General features: G+C 41.0%; 1 protein-coding gene across 1 annotated transcript; it reads left to right on the top strand.

Annotated features, from left to right (window-relative positions):
• The first annotated feature begins 3,925 nt into the window (after positions 1-3,925).
• Positions 3,926-21,320, top strand: si:dkey-17o15.2 (UAP56-interacting factor). Its single transcript, XM_060913217.1, has 9 exons — positions 3,926-4,246; positions 8,490-8,636; positions 8,818-8,903; positions 9,104-9,198; positions 12,636-12,705; positions 12,804-12,856; positions 12,932-13,006; positions 19,633-19,750; positions 20,161-21,320. The coding sequence occupies exons 1-9, from the start codon at positions 4,180-4,182 to the stop codon at positions 20,374-20,376; spliced, it is 927 nt and encodes a 308-aa protein (XP_060769200.1). The 5' UTR covers positions 3,926-4,179; the 3' UTR covers positions 20,377-21,320.
• Positions 21,321-22,456: the final 1,136 nt, after the last annotated feature.

The raw sequence follows: 22,456 nt of genomic DNA, 5'->3' as shown, positions 1-22,456 counted from the left end.
CTTCTTAAAGGAAATATATGCTCAAGATAATAACGAGGGTTTTTTTTTTTTGAGCCGCTCCGCCCCGCGCGCAGAGGACAGGGAGGGGGCTGGAGGATGGTGGGGGCGGAGGAAAGGATGGGGAAGGGGGACAGGTGCTGTGGATGGAAGCAGGATTTCGTTGTGTCTTCTATGCATAACTTTCCATCACGTTCTACCACCTGGATCATTTCTCGACCATCTGATGACACGGTTTTTCTTTGATAGAGTGCGGTTCTCACGGTGTAGCCCAAACTGCTATTTTAATAACATCTACTGCAGTGAGCAAACAGCAAAGGCGTTTAATTTCTTTTTATGTGGTTTGCGGGTTAAATCAAACAAACTCGCACTGACTCGATGGCGACATCTGGTGGTGGCGGCAAATGTTACAGCAATTACAGTATCCAATGTAACTCTGTAATCACTAGGAGCACTCTAGAGCAGTGGTTCTCAAACAGGGGTCTTCAATCAAGGGCCAGTGTGGCTGCAGGCTTTCACTGCAACCAAGCAGGAGCCACATCTGATTTCACTCGTTCACCTTAGGCTCTGGTGGTGTAGTGGTTAGCACTGTCGCCTCACAGCAAGAAGGTTCTGGGTTTGAACCCAGCGGCTGACGAGGGCCTTCCCGTGTCTGCGTGGGTTTCCTCCCACAGGTTAATTGGTGGCTCTAAATTGACCATGAGTGTGAATGGTTGTTTGTGTGTGTCAGCCCTGCGATGAGCTAGTGACTTGTCCAGGGTGTACCCTGCCTCTCGCCCATGGTCAACTGGGATAGGCTCCAGCTTGCCCCCTGCGACCCTGCATGGGATAAGCGGTTACAGATAAAACAACCAACCTTAGGCTCCAATCAGCTATCAAGTGTGCCTCCAGTTTGGTTGTAACAAAAGCTGGTAGCCACACCAGCTCTTTGCGGATAAGATTGACATGGTTCGTGTCAGAATCATCAAAGCAGGTGGTCATGCTGGAACTGACTGTGCCCTGGGAAGATCAAATGAAAGAAGTGTTTGAGAGGAAGAGGGCCAAATATGAGGAGCTCACAGGCAAATACCGAAGCAGGGGGCAGAAGATCCATTGCTACCCCATCGAGGTCAGCTGCCGAGGATTTGCCAGCCAGTCGCTCTGCAGGGCCCTCAAACTGCTGGGGATTAGGGGACTGCACAGCAAAAGAGCCATCAGTAACATCACTGATGCTGCGTAGAAGGCATTAAGATGGCTGTGGATCAAAAGGGGCGAGCCATACCTAGACACAAGTTGGGGGCTGATCACCCCTTTATTTATGTGGAATTACCATTGCATCAGCAGATGATCTGATAAGATTTTCAAATTAATTCAAACAAGATCAAGGTCACAACCAGGTCCGTCCATCCATCCATCCATCCATCCATCCATCCATCCATTATATGTAGCTGCTTATCCTGTTCTACAGGGTCGCAAGCAAGCTGAAGCCTATTCCAGCTGTCTATGGGTGAGAGGCGGGGTACACCCTGGACAAGTCACCAGGTCATCACAGGGCTGACACAGAGACAAACAACCACTCACATTCACACCTATGGTCAATTTAGAGCCACCAATTAACCTACCCTGCATGTCTTTGGACTGTGGGGGAAACTGGAGCACCTGGAGGAAGCCCACACAGACATGGGGAGAACATGCAAACTCCACACAGAAAGGCCCTCGCCAGCCGCTGGGCTCGAACCCAGAACCTTCTTACTGTGAGGTGACAGTGCTAACCACTACACCACCATGCCACCCCACAACCAGGTCAAATGTCTAAAATATTTTTTTCTTCAGTAGCTTCCTTCCTACTTGATAAACATATATGTTACTTACAGATTCATATTCCGCATCACAAGCCCCATCTTTAGGCTATCTATGATTTTTGCCATTGGCCCATCTATGGGCCCATCCATACATCTTCCCAAATTTTTTGTTAGCATGATATTTCAAGAACAAGTGATTGATTGATTGATTGATTGATTGATTGATTGATTGATTGATTATAGGATGTATATGTAATTATAATTGTAACCAGCTGATGATCTGATTAGATTTTGGAATTGTTCCAAACAGGATCAAGGTCTGAGAAGAGACCGAGATAATTGAAATAATTTTTCTTCAACAGCTTCCCTCTGAAGTTTATTTTAAGGGTATTTCTAGGAACATGAAGGACTAGACTTTTTGGTGGCAGAGGCATCCTCATCAACGCCATTGGTGAGGAGTTTTTTTTTTTTTCTTACATGCATGGGAATCACAAACCAACATCATCAAATGTATTAAGTTGAGTTCTTGTAATTATTGTTCCATTTGATTGGTCATTTGAATGGAATGGGTTTAATCCATACCTCAATATCTCAAAAACAAGAAGCCTATAAATAATGTCAGTTTATAATTAACGTGTTCTGGTGATTAAAGTTTCAGGATTTAAAAGTTCCATGACTCCAGGATACAACCAAAATGTTGTCAGCGCAGCTGAAGCCAGCAAGGTCAGTGTCATTGCCAACATCAGTGTTGGGCAGTGGTTACTGATCAGAAAGAGAGGGATTCAACCCCCAGCACCACCAAGATGCCACTGTTACCCCTTTTCAATCAACAGGGAACAGGTTGTTTCACCAAATTTTGAACCATTCAGAGCATTTCAACCAAAAGTAAACTGGTTCTGAACCTGAATTTTCTTTCCCCCCCAGCATGAACCATGGCGACATCAGTGGGCATGTCATTAGTTTGGAGAGGAAGTACAGTGCAGCAATGGAAAAGGAAACTTCTTCAGAAAAATTTGATCGAAAACAAATCTATTCAAGAACAGAACAAAAGCTTGCAGGTAATCAGTGTGCACCGCTATCTTGCTGCTACTGTTCACTCCTGTTGTGAATTGCACAACAAACTCTGTTTGTGATGTATCCTTGCTTACAATGGTAATGTTCAAAACTGGTGTAAATGCGGGCTGCTGGCACCAAGGTTCAAAGAATCCTGAACGGAACCGGTTTAATAACCTGTTGGTCGAAAAGGGGTATGTTGGGCCCTTGAGCATGACCTTTATGACCTCTGCTGCAGGGGTGTTGGATCATCATGGATGATGCTGCACTTGAACCCCAACTTTCTAACAAGCTGGCATCTTCATCTTCACAAAAGAAAAGGAACTCGTACCACTGTGACACCGAAGACCAAGAAGAGATATAGACATGCTGGAAAACACAAGTTGATTTCAAACACTTGTGTTCAGACTAGAGATTTTCATTCGACCTTCAGCAAACTAGCAGATTCTATACAGTACCAGTCAAAAGTTTGGAAACACCTTCAAATTCAATGTTTTTTTCTTTATTTTAATTAACTAAAAGACACTTCGTGTCTTAAAGTAATGACTGACTGTTATTTCTCTTTACTTAGTTGAGTGGTTCTTGACATAATATGGATTACTACAGTTGTTGAACAGGGCTATTTACTGTACGGTATTTTTATTATTTACTCTTTACTGGTTGATGGTGTCAAATGCATTAAGAAGGCAAGAAATTCCATTTTTGACAAGACACACCTGCTAATTGAGAAGCATTCCAGGTGACTAGAGTACCTCATGAAGCTGGTTCAGATAATGCCAATAGTGTGCAAAAAGCTGTTATCAAGGTAAATAGTGACGACTTGAAGAATCTAAAAGATGAAACGTTTTTTTTTTTTTTTTTGTTTACCATATAATTCCATATGTTATTTCATAGTTTTGATGAGTTCAGTATTGTTCTAAAATGTAGGGGGAAAAAAATATAAAAACCTCGAATTTGAAGGTGTTTCCAAACTTTTGACTGGTACTGTACATTATAGAACTAAATGGCGCTGTGGAACAGCAACTTCCTGTTTGTTTCAGTTTCTCAAGAAACACCTCCCAACGTCTGTGAGCATACGTAGATGTATATTTAGACCCAGGTCCTTCTTCTGTTGGACTATTAGAGCATATGCTATTTTGGGGCTCGTTAATTCACGCCACATGAGGGCGAAACAGCGCTTCATTTTCAATGACGTGACGCGAGGAGCAGTGAGCTGCACCCTGGGAGAACTCTCGGTTTGACTCGTCTTTATATATAAAATAATAATAAATAATTCGAAAGCTGTCTTTCTTTTAATCGCGTGAAAGCTGCACAAGCCAAAGCGCGCACGCCTTTAACCAAGCCTGAAATGGGAGACAGTGAGTTTTCAGAGCCGATGGACGAGTCTCAAGCGGACAAAATTGACATGTCACTCGGTTAGTGTGATTCTGTTTTATCACGAGTTGGTTTTCGTAATCAGAATCACCGCCGTAGTCTCTGTTTTTCGCTTCCGCCTTGTGCGCGCGCGAGACAAAGAGCGTCAAATAATTAAAGAGTTACTTTGTTGTCTGTCTGTCTGTCTCTGTCTGTCTGTGAAGCACGCGCTACAGTTCTCTGCTTCAGTGTACTGTTTGTTTGAACGCGATACACTTCTTTAGTCGCGACTAGAGCAGTGAAGTGATACGGGAGAAAGATATACCAAGCGTTTCTAAAAGGAGAAGTCCTAAAACAAGGATTAAAGTGTTTTTGTTTTAGTGCCTTTAGTTTAGTTTACTATATCTTTTATAGCGCGGGCTAAGTGGCGCAAGCGCTCACTGAAGTCTGACAGGAAAACAACACCTGAGGAAAAAACTTTACTGTCTTTTCAAAACATATCCTGAACACGCCATGACGTAGTTCCGGTCTGTCATCCGCCTACTCCAGCCAACACCTGTCACGGTTCATTGAGGCAACACCTGAAAGATTTCTGTGACTCAGCTGTTCAAAAATACAGTTAGGTCCATAAATATTTGGACAGAGGCAACATTTTTCTAATTTTGGTTCTGTACATTACCACAATGAATTTTGAACAAAACAAGTCAGATGCAGTTGAAGTTCAGACTTTCAGCTTTAATTCAGTGGGTTGAACAAAATGATTGCATAAAAATGTGAGGAACTAAAGCATTTTTTAATTAACACAATCCCTTCATTTCAGGGGCTCAAAAGTAATTGGACAAATTAAATAATTGTAAATAAAATGTTCATTTCTAATACTTGGTTGAAAACCCTTTGTTGGCAATAACTGCCTGAAGTCTTGAACTCATGGACGACATCAGACGCTGTGCTTCCTCCTTTTTAATGCTCTGCCAGGCCTTTACTGCAGCGGTTTTCAGTTGCTGTTTGTTTGTGGGCCTTTCTGTCTGAAGTTTAGTCTTTAACAAGTGAAATGCATGCTCAATTGGGTTGAGATCAGGTGACTGACTTGGCCATTCAAGAATATTCCATTTCTTTGCTTTAATAAACTCCTGGGTTGCTTTGGCTTTATGTTCTGGGTCATTGTCCATCTGTATTATGAAACGCCAACCAATCAGTTTGGCTGGATTTGAGCACACAGTATTTCTCTGAATACCTCAGAATTCATCCGGCTGCTTCTGTCCTGTGTCACATCATCAATAAACACTAGTGACCCAGTGCCACTGGCAGCCATGCATGCCCAAGCCATCACACTGCCTCCACCATGTTTTACAGATGATGTGGTATGCTTTGGCTCATGAGCTGTACCACACCTTCACCATACTTTTTTCTTGCCATCATTCTGGTAGAGGTTGATCTTGGTTTCATCTGTCCAAAGAATGTTCTTCCAGAACTGTGCTGGCTTGTTTAGATGTTTTTTAGCAAAGTCCAATCTAGCCTTTTTATTCTTGAGGCTTATGAGTGGCTTGCACTGTGCAGTGAACCCTCTGTATTTACTTTCATGCAGTCTTCTCTTTATTGGTAGATTTGGATATTGATACGCCTACCTCCTGGAGAGTGTTGTTCACTTGGTTGGCTGTTGTGAAGGGGTTTCTCTTCACCATGGAAATTATTCTGCGATCATCCACCACTGTTGTCTTCTGTGGGCATCCAGGTCTTTTTGCATTGATGAGTTCACCAGTGCTTTCTTTCTTTCTCAGGATGTACCAAACTGTAGATTTTGCCACTCCTAATATTGTAGCAATTTCTCGGATGGTTTTTTTTTCTGTTTTCGCAGCTTAAGGATGGCTTGTTTCACCTGCATGGAGAGCTCCTTTGACCGCATGTTTTCTTCACAGCAAAATCTTCCAAATGCAGGCAACACACCTCAAATCAACTCCAGGCCTTTTATCTGCTTAATTGAGAATGACATAATGAAGGAATTGCCCACACCTGCCCATGAAATAGCCTTTGAGTCAATTGTCCAATTACTTTTGGTCCCTTTAAAAACAGGGTGGCACATGTTAAAGAGCTGAAACTCCTAAACCCTTCATCCAATTTTAATGTGGATACCCTCAAATGAAAGCTGAAAGTCTGGACTTTATGTCTATGTCCATTATATAACTTTAACTTGAATATGTTTCAGTAAACAGGTAAAAAAACAAAATTTGTGTCAGTGTCCAAATATATATGGACCTAACTGTATTTAGTACTTAATTTTAAGCTGCAGCAGATTTACTGCTGCATTTGTCTTTTTATATTAAACAATGACTCAGAGACTGTTTCCTTTCTAAAAGCAGCCTGACTTGTGTTATGGCAAGTAGTTGGTCAGATTAAGCTGGACTTCTTAGCAGGTTTCTGACAGAATTTTTCAAAACTCTCTGCAAACTTGTATATTATCCCACGTGGGTGTTTGTAGGGTTATATATTTTATGGACATTAGTGTTTTACTGGGAAATATACCACTTTGTTATTATACTCCCACTCTGAAGGTGGGGGGGATACTGGTTTACCTCTGTCTATATGTCCGTCCATCTGAAACACCCTTTTTCTCAGCAACCACAAATCATAGCCACTTGGTACCAAACTTCAGCTTGGGGTTCTATACCGTGTATACCATTTTCAGGTCTGTCCCACATTGACTTCCTGTTTACCAACTGAATGTATTTACAAAACATAACATGGCTTTACAAAATTTTCATAACACTTTTTTTTCTCAGCAACTACAAATCACAACTGCTCGATATTTGGTATCGAGCTTCACTTTGGGGTTCTGTACCGTGTTTACCATTTTCAGGTCTGTCCCGGATTGACTTCCTGTTTACCGACTGAATGTATTTACAAAGCATATAGCATGGATTTACAAAATTTTCACAACACTTTTCTCAGCAACTACAAATCACAACTGCTTGATATTTGGTATTGCGCGTCAGCTTGGGGTTCTATACCGTATATACCGTTTTCAGGTCTGTCCCACATTGACTTCCTGTTTACCGACTGAATGTATTTACAAAACATATAGCATGGATTTACAAAATTTTCATAACACTTTTCTCAGCAACTACAAATCACAACTGCTTGATATTTGGTATTGCGCGTCAGCTTGGGGTTCTATACCGTGTATACCGTTTTCAGGTCTGTCGCACATCAACTTCCTGTTTACCGACTGAATGTATTTACAAAACATATAGGGTGGATTTTGACGCTATTTCAAGAAGCAAAATACTATTTCAAAATGACAGTTTACCAGGATGCTATTTGAAATACCTAGGGAGAACACTGCTCTTTACTTACTTGTTTCAGGGTTAATTATTTGCTGAAGTCAACATTCATAATAAGTGTCCTATTACTTCGATTGCTTGCATTCTGATATAAGCAAGAGCAGGGGTATACGTAAATGAGCAGTAGCTTACAGTTGATCTTGTATTTTTCATACAAGCTCCATCCAGGACATGGAGATCCAAAACTATGACATAAATCTCTGTATGTCACTTGTGAGGAAATCAGTGAATTGTTTTGAAAAATTTTGGGTCGTTTTGTTTGTGTTGATATAATAAAAAGAAACTCACATGTTGGCTTGAAAATATGAAGTTTATCTTTTCGCGTTAAATTCATTTTTCATACGAACTACATCGTGGATCTGAGTGACATAATTAAATAATATTGGCTGGCGTTGAGTGGTATATTAGATATATTCCATTCAGCTAGCATGATATTGAAGGAGTCAAAGACGAGTTAGATAGATAACACATGAACAGAATACATCATTTTTGAAAGATAAAAACTGCTGACAATTTGATAAGAGAATCTTATGTTAATTACTTATTCATTATTTACACCTCCCGAGGGGTTTTAAAACATGGTTTGAATTCCACTACATCTGTAATAAAAAAAGAGCTAAAATTATTCATAAACCATAATAAATTTTTTGACAGTTATTTTGACATTTGCATGTGCCAGTGTCGAATGTTCACCCTCATATGACTTTATGGAGAACACCTCTATGATGATCTGAAGGTCTTGTCCAGGTTCTTCATTGCTGTTCTCCTTAGAAAATATTACACTGCATATTCTTGACTGCTTTCAGTTTTACAATTGCTTCCTGTTTCTAGATCTTTCTCACATTAAGGTGCAAGTTTTTGTTAAGCAGATATCTTACGGGTACATTACTTTTACTTTCAGCCTGTAATGTGGTTTTGAATGTCACCTGAGGTGCAAGATAACTGTTTTCTTCTTTCACCCCTCCAGATGAGATCATCAAGCTGAATAAAAAAGAAGAGAAAGCAAACAGGGCAAGAAACAGGCATGTTACAAATAGGAATAATGTACTGAAGAAACTTAACCAGACACCACAGGCACGAAGAGGCCTCAGACGTGGTTCGCTGCAGTATCAGGGTAATGAATTATCTGTATACCCTCTGACCTTATCCAGTGCTATTTAAAAAAAATTGAAAAAGGGAACTTTTTGCTCAAATTCATTAATGGTTATTTTGCTTTTAAAATCTAAACTGATGACCTAGCAGATCAATTGGACATCATAAAAGAGTTAATTTGCTAATTATATGCATTATTTCAGGGCCAAGCAGGTCACGTGGGCTAAACAGGAGCAGAGGTTTAGGGAGACAGAGTGGCCTGAGTCCTCTTAACAGAGCTAATACTAAGGTTAGTAGAATGCCTAACATCAGACTTTATATATTTGAAAAGCATAAAAAATATGAATGAGTAGGTGGTATGAATATAATGAATTGAAAAAAGGAAAGCTGTAGATCATATTCAAAGATCATATTAACATCACATGAAAAGCAGCAACATGAAAATACAGAAAGGAGTTTAAAATAGTGAAAGTTTTTTTTTCTTTCCAGACAGGAGAGCAACAAGTTCAAACCACAGCTTCAGTAAGAGGCTCATTCCGTGGGAGAGGAAGAGGGAGAGGAAGAGGACCTGGAGGATTAAGCAGGTATAAGACGATCGCATACCAGTCAAAAGTTTGGACACCTTCTAATTCAATGGATTTTCTTATTTTTTATTATTTTCTACATTGTGGAATGATACTGATGGCATCAAAAATATGAAGTAACATATGGAATCATGTAGTAAGCAAAAAATGTGGAAACAAAGCAAAATGTTTTATATTTTAGATTCTTCAAAGTAATCACCTTTTGCTTTGATAACAGCTTTGCACACTTTTGACATTCTCTCAACCAGCTTCATGAGAGACAAATTACGTCGCTGTATTGAGGTATTTCACCTGATGTCACAGGGTCATGTGACGCCCCGGTGTCCGCCATTTTGAACGTCAAGCTACATACTAACGCTGCAGACAGAGAGGGAGAACCAGCTTGAAAAAAAAAAATGTGTTACAGACACCTAGATTAATTTGTCAGTAAGCACTCTATAAATAACCATGGTGTTTGCTTGTTGTGCTGTGGGCTGCCACAACAGACAGGGACAGCGTGCAGGACGCTCCTTTTACCGGTTTCTAGTGATGGGAATTTCGGCTCTTTTTCGGGAGCCGGCTCTTTTGGCTCTTCTTACTATAAGGAGCCGCCTCTTTCGGCTCCCAAACGGCTCCTGAGATTTTATTTTTGATTTAATTGCTGCAATTAACTAGTTAATTAATTACATTATTATTTATATTTTATCAATAGGATGTTTTCCATTTTATTTTTTAGTTTTTGTAGCCATTGTAAAGCTTTGTAAAGTATAGCAGTGTAACAATGTTCTAGCTATAGAAATAAAACTTACTTACCAATTAATAAATTATTTTCTCACAAACATAATGCAAAACTGTTATATTACCAATATAAAATACACAGCTGATTTTCCCCTCCTCAGGTGCCTCACAGACTCCTCTCCCCTGCGCTCCACAGCTTTAAGCATTACACCAATTTTCGTATTTTCGCAGCTGTGAATGACATCAACCCCCCCCAACCAAAAAAAGTAGGCGTACACCATGCTACTTTTTTCCTTTGAATGGTAATAGACAACACAAAGATGCAATCGGACAGCAACTTTTTTTGTGAAAGTCTCTCTCTCTCTCTGGTACAAAAGCAAAAAACTACAAAAAACTAATTCAGCTCCCCAACTCGGCTCCCACCGAAGAGCCGGCTCCCGTTGTTCACTTCAAAGAGTCGGCTCTTTGAACCGGATCGTTCGCGACCGACACATCACTACCGGTTTCCTACTGACCCAGACAAGAGGGCCAAATGGATTGCAGCTGTGAAGAGACAGGATTGGGAGCCAACAGAGTATTCCAGACTTTGCAGTGATCATTTCATTTCAGGTTAGTTTATCAGTTAACGCAATTTTGATAAAATATATAGCAAAAAGTAAATGGGTCAGTGTTTGTTAACCCATCTGAGCAGTGAAACAAGGCAGTGTTAATTTGTCTAGGGTTGCATGTAGCAGACATCAGACATAAAACGTAATAGCAAAGGCTAGAAAGAAACGGGACACAGAAATAAATAAACAGGGCTCCATACCAAGGCTGAGTACAGTGTTTGTGATAAAAGACAGATCCAATTTAACACGAATCACAGCTTACTTTCTTGTTAAAATGTGCAAAGGTCTCCACCATCTCATACCGCCTTGCACTGAAGGACTTAAGCGTGCCGTCCAAAATGGCTGCGTCACGTGACTTGGTCACGTGGGTGAAATACCTCAATACGTCAGTTACGTCGCTGCGTTTGTATAAACCTTGGCGCGAACATCGTAGCAACAACTGAGAAGAAGCAACAGCAACAACAATAATAATGGATGACTTCGCGTTTATACAGCTGCTGCTTCTCGCCGCTTAAAAATGGTGACCTTTCGCGATCTTGCTATTGTCGTTGGTCTTAACAACTCCGCCCCCCCGCTGACATAAGCGGTTCTTTCCTCTGGCCCAGCAGAGAGTTGGTGCTAGCCTGGAACTGGTTTTTCTGGCCCCAGAGCCAGTTCTTTGTCAGTGGAAACAGAAAACCCGGTTCCAAACTAAGCACTGGCCCCGAACCAGCCCTGGAACTGATTTGGTGGAAAAGGGGCAATAGATGTTGAGTGCTTGTTGACAGCTTTTCTTTCAGTCTGTGGCAGGCTTGTAGTACTCGAGTCCGACTTGTGACTCGACTTGGACTTGTGCATTAACTGCATTCGGACTCAAACTGGAGACGAGGACGCAGATTTTTTTCTTTATTTTTTTTGTAACATGCCATAATAATTTGGCATAAGATTTTTATATCTGGTGGTGTAGTGATTAGCGCTGTTGCCTCGCAGCAAGAAGGTCCGGGTTCGAGCCCCGTGGCCGGCGAGGGCCTTTCTGTGCGGAGTTTGCATGTTCTCCCCGTGTCTGCGTGGGTTTCCTCCGGGTACTCTGGTTTCCCCCACAGTCCAAAGACATGCAGGTTAGGTTAACTGGTGACTCTAAATTGACCGTAGGTGTGAATGGTTGTCTGTGTCTATGTGTCAGCTCTGTGATGACCTGGTGACTTGTCCAGGGTGTACCCCGCCTTTCGCCCATAGTAGAACAGGATAGCAGGCAAGCTTGCTTATAGCATGCTTATATAAAAACTGTGAAAACACACTTGCTTTGCGAAGTATTGAGTTGTGCTGCTGACACTTTACTGAGCCTTATTTCCTTGTATGGTGTCCTGATCCCTGATTTCCTATTTCTCGTCTTTGATTCTGCCAAGTCTACGATAGCCTGTTTGTGTCTCACTCGACCTATTGCCTGTTTCACTGTTTTACGATTTTGCCTGCCATTCTGGATTGTTTACCTGTCTTTTACTTGTATTAATAAACACACCTTCTGCACTTACATCCGTCTCCCAACCATCTCTGACGGAATACTTCACATTCCCTGACAAAGAGAATGCACATTCACCTGTTCATATGTCATGGTCAGGAACAAACTAATGTTAATGGCACTAAAACAGCCACCATCAAATGGTGCAGTTGGAGTCTTGTTCTCGGACTCGACTCAGTTTTTTTTTAATGACTTGGACTTGACTCGGACTTGAACACTGGGGACTCGAGAATGGACTCGAACTCAAGCTTTAGTGACTCGACTACAACACTGCTCTGTGGTCTAATTCATCCCAAACCATCTCTGTTGGATTTAGGTTGGGTGATTGTGCAGTCCAGGTTATCTGATGCAACACTCCTTGGTTAAATATCCCTTACATAGCCTGGAGGTGTGTTTTGGGTCATTGCCCTGTTGGAAAAATAAATAATGGTCCTACTAAGTGTAAAACAGATAGGATGGCATGTCACTGCAGAATGCTGTGGTAGTGATGGTGGTTAAGTGTGCCTACTACTTATGATTATTCTAATCTCCATTAGATTTTATGCTATATATCCTGCTAAAGCTTATATATTACGTAAAACTAAATATTGATTATCGTATTTATAATGATGTAGGGGAGCTTTGTCAGCGACAGGGCAGCGAGTTCCTCAGAGAGGTGGAAGACCATTGGTGTTGGACGGAAGAGTAAGTTGGTTCGTGCTGATTGCTTGAGCTATGTTTTTTACGCTTCAATGGATTTATATAGACCTCAATAACTATATATACTCTACATTTGTTTGTAGTTTCCTGCTATGAGAGGCACTGGCAAATTGGAAAGATATCAGAAAATAAGAAGGTATGTCTATTTATACCAAAGTAAATGTGATGGAAGTTCTTAATGCACAATTCTTCTCTCTCTCTGTGTGTAAAGTCAGAGAACTACATCTGCTCCGGGGACAACGTTAACCGTGTCGTTGCCCAATGCAAAATCACCACCTGTGACCCAGTGAGTTCATCCTATTCATTTTGCATTTTTAAAAATGTTTTAAACAGTTTGGTTGTGAAGTGATTTCAAGAATAAATAAATGTTTGTTTGCAAGATGTGATTATCACTGTAATATGAAATGAGAAAGATGCCATTGTAATAAATAGACACAATTAGGAATAAGGCTGTTTGGTTTTGCCACCCTGTAGAACTTGTGTTATTCATAACTAAGTTAAAGACCGGATTTGTGTGAGAAGATTTTGTCTGCAAAGAGAATCTTGGCTTAGAAAAATAATCACATTGGCACTTATGTGTCATTATCGTCATCATCTCCCATGTTGTACAGTTTTGTTTTTCCTGGAGCATTTCGTGCTTTTCAGTAGCGATCCTAGAGTGATTTACTCCCTGGGCGAAACCCCCTGCTGGCACCCCCCCGGCCCGTCTTTTTTTTTTTCGGGGTTTTTTTTTGGGGGACCTTTTTTTTTTTTTTTTTGGGACCGTTTTTTTTTCGTGCCCCCCCCGCGTTGGGCTCTGTATTAGCCAACAGAATGTTAACAGCTTTACATGGTCGTTTAAACATATCTCGTCGTGTGTTGTACGTCGCGGACATGGCCCGTTATAAATTTGCTGTTACCAGAATGGCAATGATCAAGTCGTAATGTATTACTTAAGACTCTGTGTAATGTCATAGTAGTGTAGTACTATGGTAGTAAAGTCTTTTTGATGACTAGTACAACGTTCCGCTGGCGGGATTGTGCATATTATGGGGCTACGACAAGTTAGGCATACACACACACTGATGACGTCACCTGTGCAACTTTGGTATAGAGGGCTACCGCATGACGTCACCGTGCCGTGAGATTTTGTTAAGCGCCATATTGGAAGACCAAGTACACATCTATGCAAGTACATACATTCATAAAACAAACTACACCTGAAATGTAGCCAGGGCCAGTTCTGCCCTAATCTGGACCCGGGTGCAACATCGCGCAACCCCCCCCTCCAAAAAAAAACACACCAGTCTAAATCAGGACAACCATCACATAACTATAACTATAAACATTTTATATCAACTATTTTAACTAAATGGGCTATAATAAATAAGCCTGCAGGCAGCCACGGCGGGCTGCCTCAGAAAAGTAACCATTCAATGACACAACTGAAAGCCTGCAGCCATGGCGGGCTGCCTCAGAAAAGTAACCATTTGTCCTACCTTAAAACTCGTTTTGCATTTTCTGCCTCCTTTTTTTGTATTTTCGACCCTCCGTTTATTTTCTTTCCTTTTCTGAAAACCCGATTTGTGTCCAGACATTTTGTTCTGCTACCAACGAACTAACTCGTCAGGTCTCGTCTCTCGAGCCCGCGATGATTCCCGTGGGAAGGGCAACAATTGATACATTTTTACAAACAACCAATAAACAGCCAATAGGGAGGTTGCAATGTTCAGGCTCTCCTTTGCTCAGAGACACTCAGTAATGCACTTATTCTCTGTCTCCTGGCAGAAAGCTCCTTGGTTTGCTTGTGTCTCAATCACAGCTGGTATGCTGTAGAAAGACTTCTTTTCACCTTTCCCGGAACACCCTAACACAGCACAAAAGTTTACCATTGTAGGTTGATGATGAATCAAGTGCCTCGTGGGTTTAAATTACGCGCGCTGCCGTTATTTCCCCCTAATCACGAGTTTGTTGGTCTTCCAATATGGCGCAGGGTTTGTTTACTTCTGGTTTCCGGTGACGTCAGTGAAAATCAAATCAAGTTTATTTGTATAGCGCTTTTAACAATAAACATTGTCGCAAAGCAGCTTTACAGAATTTGAACGACTTAAAACATGAGCTAATTTTATCCCTAATCTATCCCCAATGAGCAAGCCTGTGGTGACGGTGGCAAGGAAAACCTCCCTCAGACGACATGAGGAAGAAACCTCGAGAGGAACCAGACTCAAAAGGGAACCCATCCTCATTTGGGCAACAACAGACAGCCTGACTATAATATTAACAGTTTTAACAGGTATAACCCTCAACTGTCCTCATGGGGCCGTCCTTCACAGGAGCGGTGCGATAAAACTCCGACCAGACACAGGGCACCAGGATGGATCAAGCAGGTCTGAGGGGCAGAAGAGGCCAGCATCTCAATCCCAGGATCAACATGTAACTCAGAGGGACAGATTGGGGGGGGGGAGAGAAAGAAAACACAGGTTGTTAGGTATGCCCTAAAAATGACAAGTATTAAATCTGTGTGGTAGGCTCGCAGAGACGAGAGTCTTTACATCAGGCATAACACACAACAATGGCATGTTAATATGGTAAAAAATATCATGACCTGCTCTGGCTGGATGCTTGATTGGGTGATGGGAGCACACTCCTCAGCAATGATGAGATGCAGATGGGACCCTTAGGGCTGGCCAAGACAATTCAGTTACATTTCACCGGGTCTGGGACATGCAACAGAATGTCTGACAGCCGATTCCCTGCAGGCTACGATAGCCAGTCGAGGTCTCCACCCTCTCCACCAAAAGATTTCCTGTTGACTCCATGTAACTCAGAGGGACAGATTTGGGGTGGGGGGGAGGGAAAGAAAACACAGGTTGTTAGGTATGCCCAATGTCACCTGAATAAGTAGGAGCAGTATACATATTGCACCGAGTACAAGCAGGGACTCCGGCAACTAACTATGACAGCATAACTAAAAGGAGAGAGCCAGAAGGTAACACAGGCATGAGGGAGCCCTGGGACATAAAGCAGCCAGCCACTACACCGTCAACAAACTCGAGTGAGCAAGCGAGTGGGGACTGACAGCATCCATACATCCCAGTTTACCAAAACACTCTATGTCTGAGGACCCTCCAGATCTACACCTTTACCTCATAAACACCATTAACAAAAGGCTTGACTAAACAGATATGTTTTCAGCCTAGACTTAAATGCTGAGACTGTGTCTGATTCCCGAACATTACTTGGAAGGCTGTTCCATAACTGTGGGGCTTTGTAAGAAAAGGCTCTGCCCCCTGATGTAGCCTTCAATATACAAGGTACCAGCAGATAGCCTGCACCTTTTGATCTAAGTAGGCGTGGCGGGTCATAGAGGACCAGAAGTTCACTCAGGTACTGTGGTGCGAGACCATTTAGTGCTTTAAAGGTCAATAGTAGTATTTTATAATCAATACGAAATTTGATTGGGAGCCAATGCAGTGTGGATAAGACAGGCATGATGTGGTCATATTTTCTAGTTCTAGTAAGGACTCTTGCTGCTGCATTTTGAACTAACTGGAGCTTGTTTATGCACTTATTGGAACATCCAGACAGTAAGGCATTACAATAATCCAACCTGGAGGTAACGAAAGCATGGACTAGTTTTTCTGCATCATGCAATGACATTAAATTTCTTATCTTTGCAATATTTCTGAGATGAAAGAAAGCTATCCGGGTGATGTTATCAATGTGAGTTTCGAATGAAAGACTGGGGTCAATAATCACTCCGAGGTCTTTTACTGCTGCACGTGAAGAAACAGAAAGGCCATCCAGAGTCACTGTGTAATCAGAAAACTTACTTCTAGCTGTATGTGGTCCTAGCACAAGTACTTCAGTCTTGTCAGAGTTAAGCAGAAGGAAATTAATAAGCATCCAGTGTCTAATGTCCTTAACACATTCCTCAATTCTATTAAGCTGGTGTCTCTCATCAGGTTTTGCAGAGACATACAACTGTGTGTCATCAGCATAACAGTGGAAACTAATACAATGTTTACGAATAATATCGCCCAGAGGTAACATATATAGAGAAAAAAGCAGTGGACCCAAGACAGAACCTTGTGGAACACCAAACTTTACCTCGCTACGTCTAGAAATATCACCATTTATATCAACATACTGATAACGATCAGTTAGATAAGACCTGAGCCAGGAGAGGGCCATTCCCTTAACTCCCACAACATTTTCTAGTCTATCCAAAAGAATGAAATGATCAAGGGTATCAAATGCTGCACTAAGGTCAAGCAACACAAGTAGCGAGACACAGCCCTGATCAGACGCCAACAGTAGGTCGTTTACTACTTTAACCAGTGCTGTCTCTGTGCTATGATGAGGTCTAAATCCTGACTGATACATTTCATGGATGTTATTCCTATGTAAATATGAGCATAACTGCTGTGCCACAGCTTTTTCAAGGATCTTGGAGATAAAGGGGATGTTTGATATTGGCCGATAATTGGACAGCTGACAGGGATCAAGGTCAGGTTTTTTAATCAGGGGTTTGATAACTGCTAGTTTAAAGGATTTGGGTACATAGCCAATCATAAGAGAAGAATTTATTATTTTTAGAAGCGGTTCAATTACTCCAGGCATTATCTGTTTGAATAGATGTGTCGTTAAGGGATCTAGTACGCAAGTTGAGGCTTTTGATGTAGAGATTAATGAAAGTAATTCAGTTTCTTTTAGGGGAGTAAAACATTCTAACTGATGATCTGATACAGTTATATTGTTAACTACAAGGTCACTTTCATTGTCTAACCTTAAATTAGTAGTTTGAATTTTTTGTCGGATATTCTCAATTTTGTCATTAAAAAAATTCATGAAGTCGTTGCTACTACATACTGCAGGTGTGCATGTGTTGATAGTGGACTTATTCCTGGTTAATTTTGCTACAGTATTAAATAGGAATCTAGGATTATTTTTGTTATCTTCTATTAGGGAGGAGAAATATGTTGATCTTGCAGCACTAAGAGCTTTTTCTATACTTCAGGAAGCTCTCCTTCCAAGCTAATTTGAACACTACCAATTTTGTTTGACGCCATTTACGTTCCAATTTCCGAGTGGTCTGTTTTAATGTGTGAGTGTCATCATTATACCAGGGTGCTAATTTTTTGTCTCTGACCATTTTCCTTTTTAGAGGAGCTACATTATCTAAAGTATGGCGGAATGTTGACTCTAAGCATTCAGTTGCCTGATCAAGTTCTGCAGGGGCTGACAGTGACCCAATCAAAGTTGACAGCTCTGGGAGATCATTTATAAAGCTCTGTGCAGTAGTTGACGTGAAAGTATGTTTAATACAGTAGCGTGGTGAGGTGCATATATTATTACTCAGACATATCTTGAATGAGATGAGACAATGATCTGAGATAACTTCAGACTGTGGAAGTATGACTATATTATTTACGTTTAATCTGAATGTTAGTATTAGATCAAGGGTGTGACCACCATTATGGGTCGGTCCTATGACATTCTGCTTAATCCCGACTGAGTCTAAGATGGACACAAACGCTGTTTTTAAAGGGTCTTCTGGGTTATCGAAGTGAATATTAAAATCTCCGACAACTAAAGCTTTGTCTAAGGAAATAACCAGATCTGAGATAAAATCTGCAAATTCAGAAAGAAACTCAGAATATGGCCCCGGGGGCCTGTAAATAATAAGCAATGGAATTAACTGGGTAGACTTATTTTTCGAGGCTACATACATTATATGAGTATGAAGAACTTCAAATGTATTAAATTTATAACCAGGTTTTTGTGTTACACCTAGATAATCGTTATAAAGGGTCTATTGGGCTTCCCCATCCGAAATGTTAACACACACACACACGCCCGTCTTGTTTTTATTTTCAGGGGGGGTTTTTTTTGGGGGGGGGACTTTTTTTTTTTCGCGCCCGTGCTCGTGCCGCCCCCCCCGCGATGCCGACCCGGGCAGCTGCCCAGTCAGCCCGCCCCCAGGACCGCCCCTGGTGCTTTTCATCCCGCTGGTACATAATGTGGGGGGATATAGCTATCACTTTGTCTGTCTGTAAACATTTTAGTTTCCAGAGTGTAAGTCAAAAACTTGGAATTTTTTCACGAAACCTGACAGTTACATTAAGTGACTAGAGGAGTTGTGCGTTTTGACATTTTGGGATTTCTGTGATTTTTTTTTTTTTTTTCTGTATTTTCAATTCAACTTAGGAAAATTTGGAATGGAGTTTCATGTGGGGGCTGGGGGGATATGTCATCTCCTGATGACTCTTGTTTTTTCCTGCTTTTGATGCGGATTTTCAGAGTGCTGTGCTGGTAGACAGTCATTGATTGAGCCCTGGCTTCACTTTCCCCCCTGTTTTTAAGAGGCGGTTTTCGTTCTTTGAGCCCTCCACTAGGTGGGTGTGTGGTCAGATGCTGGAAAAATGACAAAAGTTCTTAAGCAGTAAGCTCTTCCATCTGTAGCTTGGGGAAACGGGATACAGATACCCTACTAAACCTCCAACAACCATTACGATTTCATGTTGAATTGTTGTAATGTTGAATTATAGTCACTGAACAGGCCCTGAACAGAGGTTTACAGGGTTACCTACATGGAACGTGCAGTCTGTCTTCCTCCTGTAGCCATGCACATATCAAAGTCTGTTAGTATGTTGTCCTCTTGGAGAATTGTGCTCAGAGTTTGTTACTCCTGTTGTGAGAGATCCTACTGGTGTTGGTTGGTCCCTCTCAGGGGTCAAAGTAGAGTAGGGTCCTTCTGCCAAATCCAGCTTCCTCACACTTGGTCACCTCCACCATGTTGGCAGGCATCCTACAGAGCCTGACTCATCAAGCCCTCTCGACATTTATCATTTATGTTTTTATTGTTGTTAAATCTTCCATTGAATTTTAGGCATACTGTTAAGATTATTCTGACTCTCCTCTACTTCCAAGGGCAAGGCCTCAGCGTGGTGGTACAGCGTTGAGGGGCAGGTCATCTGAGGTAGTGAGCAGAAAGCCAACACCCAAAGGCATCCCTCTGCACTTCAATTACAAAGCAACCACCAACCAGGTGTGTGTGTACACACACACACAGACCACCAATACTAACCCCAAGATCTATCTGCACAGTCATCTCCAACTAAATTATTTGGTTTGGAATATTTTTAAATATAAAATATTTAACTATAGCATACAATAAACTAGAACAATGTGCAATAGAGCATATGTAAAACATAGTTTCTCATCATTTCATGTGATTTTTTTTAAACGCACCATGACATGACACATTTCAAATTTTCTTTATTACAATCTACAGTGATACCAATTAAACATCATAACCCAAATCGAGGCAGCTGCTACAGTTTTGCATTTAGCTTGCTCTGTTGTCATGTTCAATAGCAGAACCATTTTGGAAAGAACCTTTTCACTTGTAGTATACTAAGGAAATCTGTTACTGCTTTATTTTTGCATTTTTTGCAGACTCGGCTGTCTCTGAACGAGCGTTTCACTGGTTTGAGAATGAGAGGGCGAGGCCCGAGATTAAACAGAGAAAGCGGGAAGGGACGGGGAAGAGGAAGAGGAGAGATTTGTGGAGGAAGGGGTGTGATAAAAGAAGCACCAGCTATTACAAGAGGAGGAAGAGGAAGAGCTAGAGGTGGAGCAAGAGGATCAGGCCGAACCGTCTTTCTCCAGTGATTCCGATCACATGGCCTGAATGCAGTAATCTTTCATTTGCATGAAGGATGGGGGGAGGATTGGGCCCCAAGTATGGCATGTGTGTCTTTACAATCACAACCTGGAGTTTTGCTTTTTTTTTTAAAAATACCATGAGATTAGAGAAGCATTTTTATAACCAACAAACCACAGTGTTAAAAGTTGACACTAATGTAATGTTTTAAACGTTAATTTTAAGCCCTGATTTTTAAAGCTTGTATTTGGGCTCATATTTGAATGTTCTTAGAATTGGACATCAGATACCAAACCTCAAAATTCAAAGTGCCTTAACACTTATTGTAAATATGTTTGTTTACATACTTTGGTTACACCCAAATATAATCTTACAAAAGTGCCATATACAAAATAAAAAAAAAAGAAATATGCTGTCTGGTATGGTTTAGACATATCAACCTCCAGCTGAAATAAACTATTTTAAATTATCATAAATGTGTGGGGGTTTTGTAATATTGATACATGGGGAGTCAACTTTCGTTAAGATGTTTGAATGTGTAGGATGCTAGAAATCTGACTTGGTGGATTTACATTTGAATATTTCAGTGTATGTGCAACAATACACAACTTACAAATGTAACAGTGAGCTTCATGTAGTACAGCTAATAGTAATGTGGGCATGATTACACTTGGTCACAGTCCTACTATCTGTGACATAGTAACCTTGCCTTTCCATTACTATCGTTAACAAAAACTAAGACTAGCAAAATAATTTCTCTAACTGAAAAGTTTTCAAAAAAAAAGAAAACTAAATAAAAACTACAATGCAACAAAATTCCAGGTAAAATCAGCTTTGTTTTTATTTCTTCCCTCAAGACAGTAACGGACGAGTTCCAGAAGGTGGCACTAATGTAATTCCAGCTGCTGTAAAACTCAACTTCATTTACTTTTAATAAAAATCAACATAATTATTTTGCTTAATGAGTAATTAATCAAGATGATTGTGTATGTGATTTACATATGAAAAACACAATAGTTGTGGGTGAGCTGGAGCCAATCCCAGCTGACACTGGGCAAGAGGTGGGGTATACCCTAGAGTTAAGTACAACCCCAATTCCAAAAAAGTTGGGACAAAGTACAAATTGTAAATAAAAACGGAATGCAATAATTTACAAATCTCAAAAACTGATATTGTATTCACAATAGAACATAGACAACATATCAATTGTCGAAAGTGTGACATTTTGAAATTTCATGCCAATAAGAAGCTGGAAAAGTTAAAGGTACAAAAAAGGAACAGCTGGAGGACCAAATTGCAACTCATTAGGTCAATTGGCAATAGGTCATTAACATGACTGGGTATAAAAAGAGCATCTTGGAGTGGCAGCGGCTCTCAGAAGTAAAGATGGGAAGAGGATCACCAATCCCCCTAATTCTGTGCCGACAAACAGTGGAGCAATATCAGAAAGGAGTTTGACAGTGTAAAATTGCAAAGAGTTTGAACATATCATCTACAGTGCATAATATCATCAAAAGATTCAGAGAATCTCTGTGCGTAAGGGTCAAAGCTGGAAAACCATACTGGATGCCCGTTATCTTCGGTCCCTTAGATGGCACTGCATCACATACAGGCATGCTTCTGTATTGGAAATCACAAAATGGGCTCAGGAATATTTCCAGAGAACATTATCTGTGAACACAATTCACTGTGCCATCTGCCGTTGCCAGCTAAAACTCTATAGTTCAAAGAAGAAGCCGTATCTAAACATGATCCAGAAGCGCAGACGTCTTCTCTGGGCCAAGGCTCATTTAAAATGGACTGTGGCAAAGTGGAAAACTCTTCTGTGGTCAGACAAATCAAAATTTGAAGTTCTTTATGGAAATCAGGGACGCCGTGTCATTCGGACTAAAGAGGAGAAGGACGACCCAAGTTGTTATCAGCGCTCAGTTCAGAAGCCTGCATCTCTGATGGTATGGGGTTGCATTAGTGTGTGTGGCATGGGCAGCTTACACATCTGGAAAGACACCATCAATGCTGAAAGGTATATCCAGTTCTAGAGCAACATATGCTCCCATCCAGACGACGTCTCTTTCAGGGAAGACCTTG

Source organism: Neoarius graeffei, chromosome 28 (assembly GCF_027579695.1).
Source record: "Neoarius graeffei isolate fNeoGra1 chromosome 28, fNeoGra1.pri, whole genome shotgun sequence".
Classification (NCBI taxonomy): Eukaryota; Metazoa; Chordata; class Actinopteri; order Siluriformes; family Ariidae; genus Neoarius; species Neoarius graeffei.
This window is presented reverse-complemented; position numbering and strand designations above follow the sequence as displayed.

Bases quoted from the DNA above. Each gene is read 5' to 3' on its own strand.
- si:dkey-17o15.2 (XM_060913217.1), top strand. From the start codon at position 4,180: ATGGGAGACAGTGAGTTTTCAGAGCCGATGGACGAGTCTCAAGCGGAC. The intron at 8,904-9,103 runs GTTAGTAGAATG...TTTTCTTTCCAG, and splicing joins TTAACAGAGCTAATACTAAG to ACAGGAGAGCAACAAGTTCA. The intron at 13,007-19,632 runs GTGAGTTCATCC...TCTACTTCCAAG, and splicing joins AAATCACCACCTGTGACCCA to GGCAAGGCCTCAGCGTGGTG.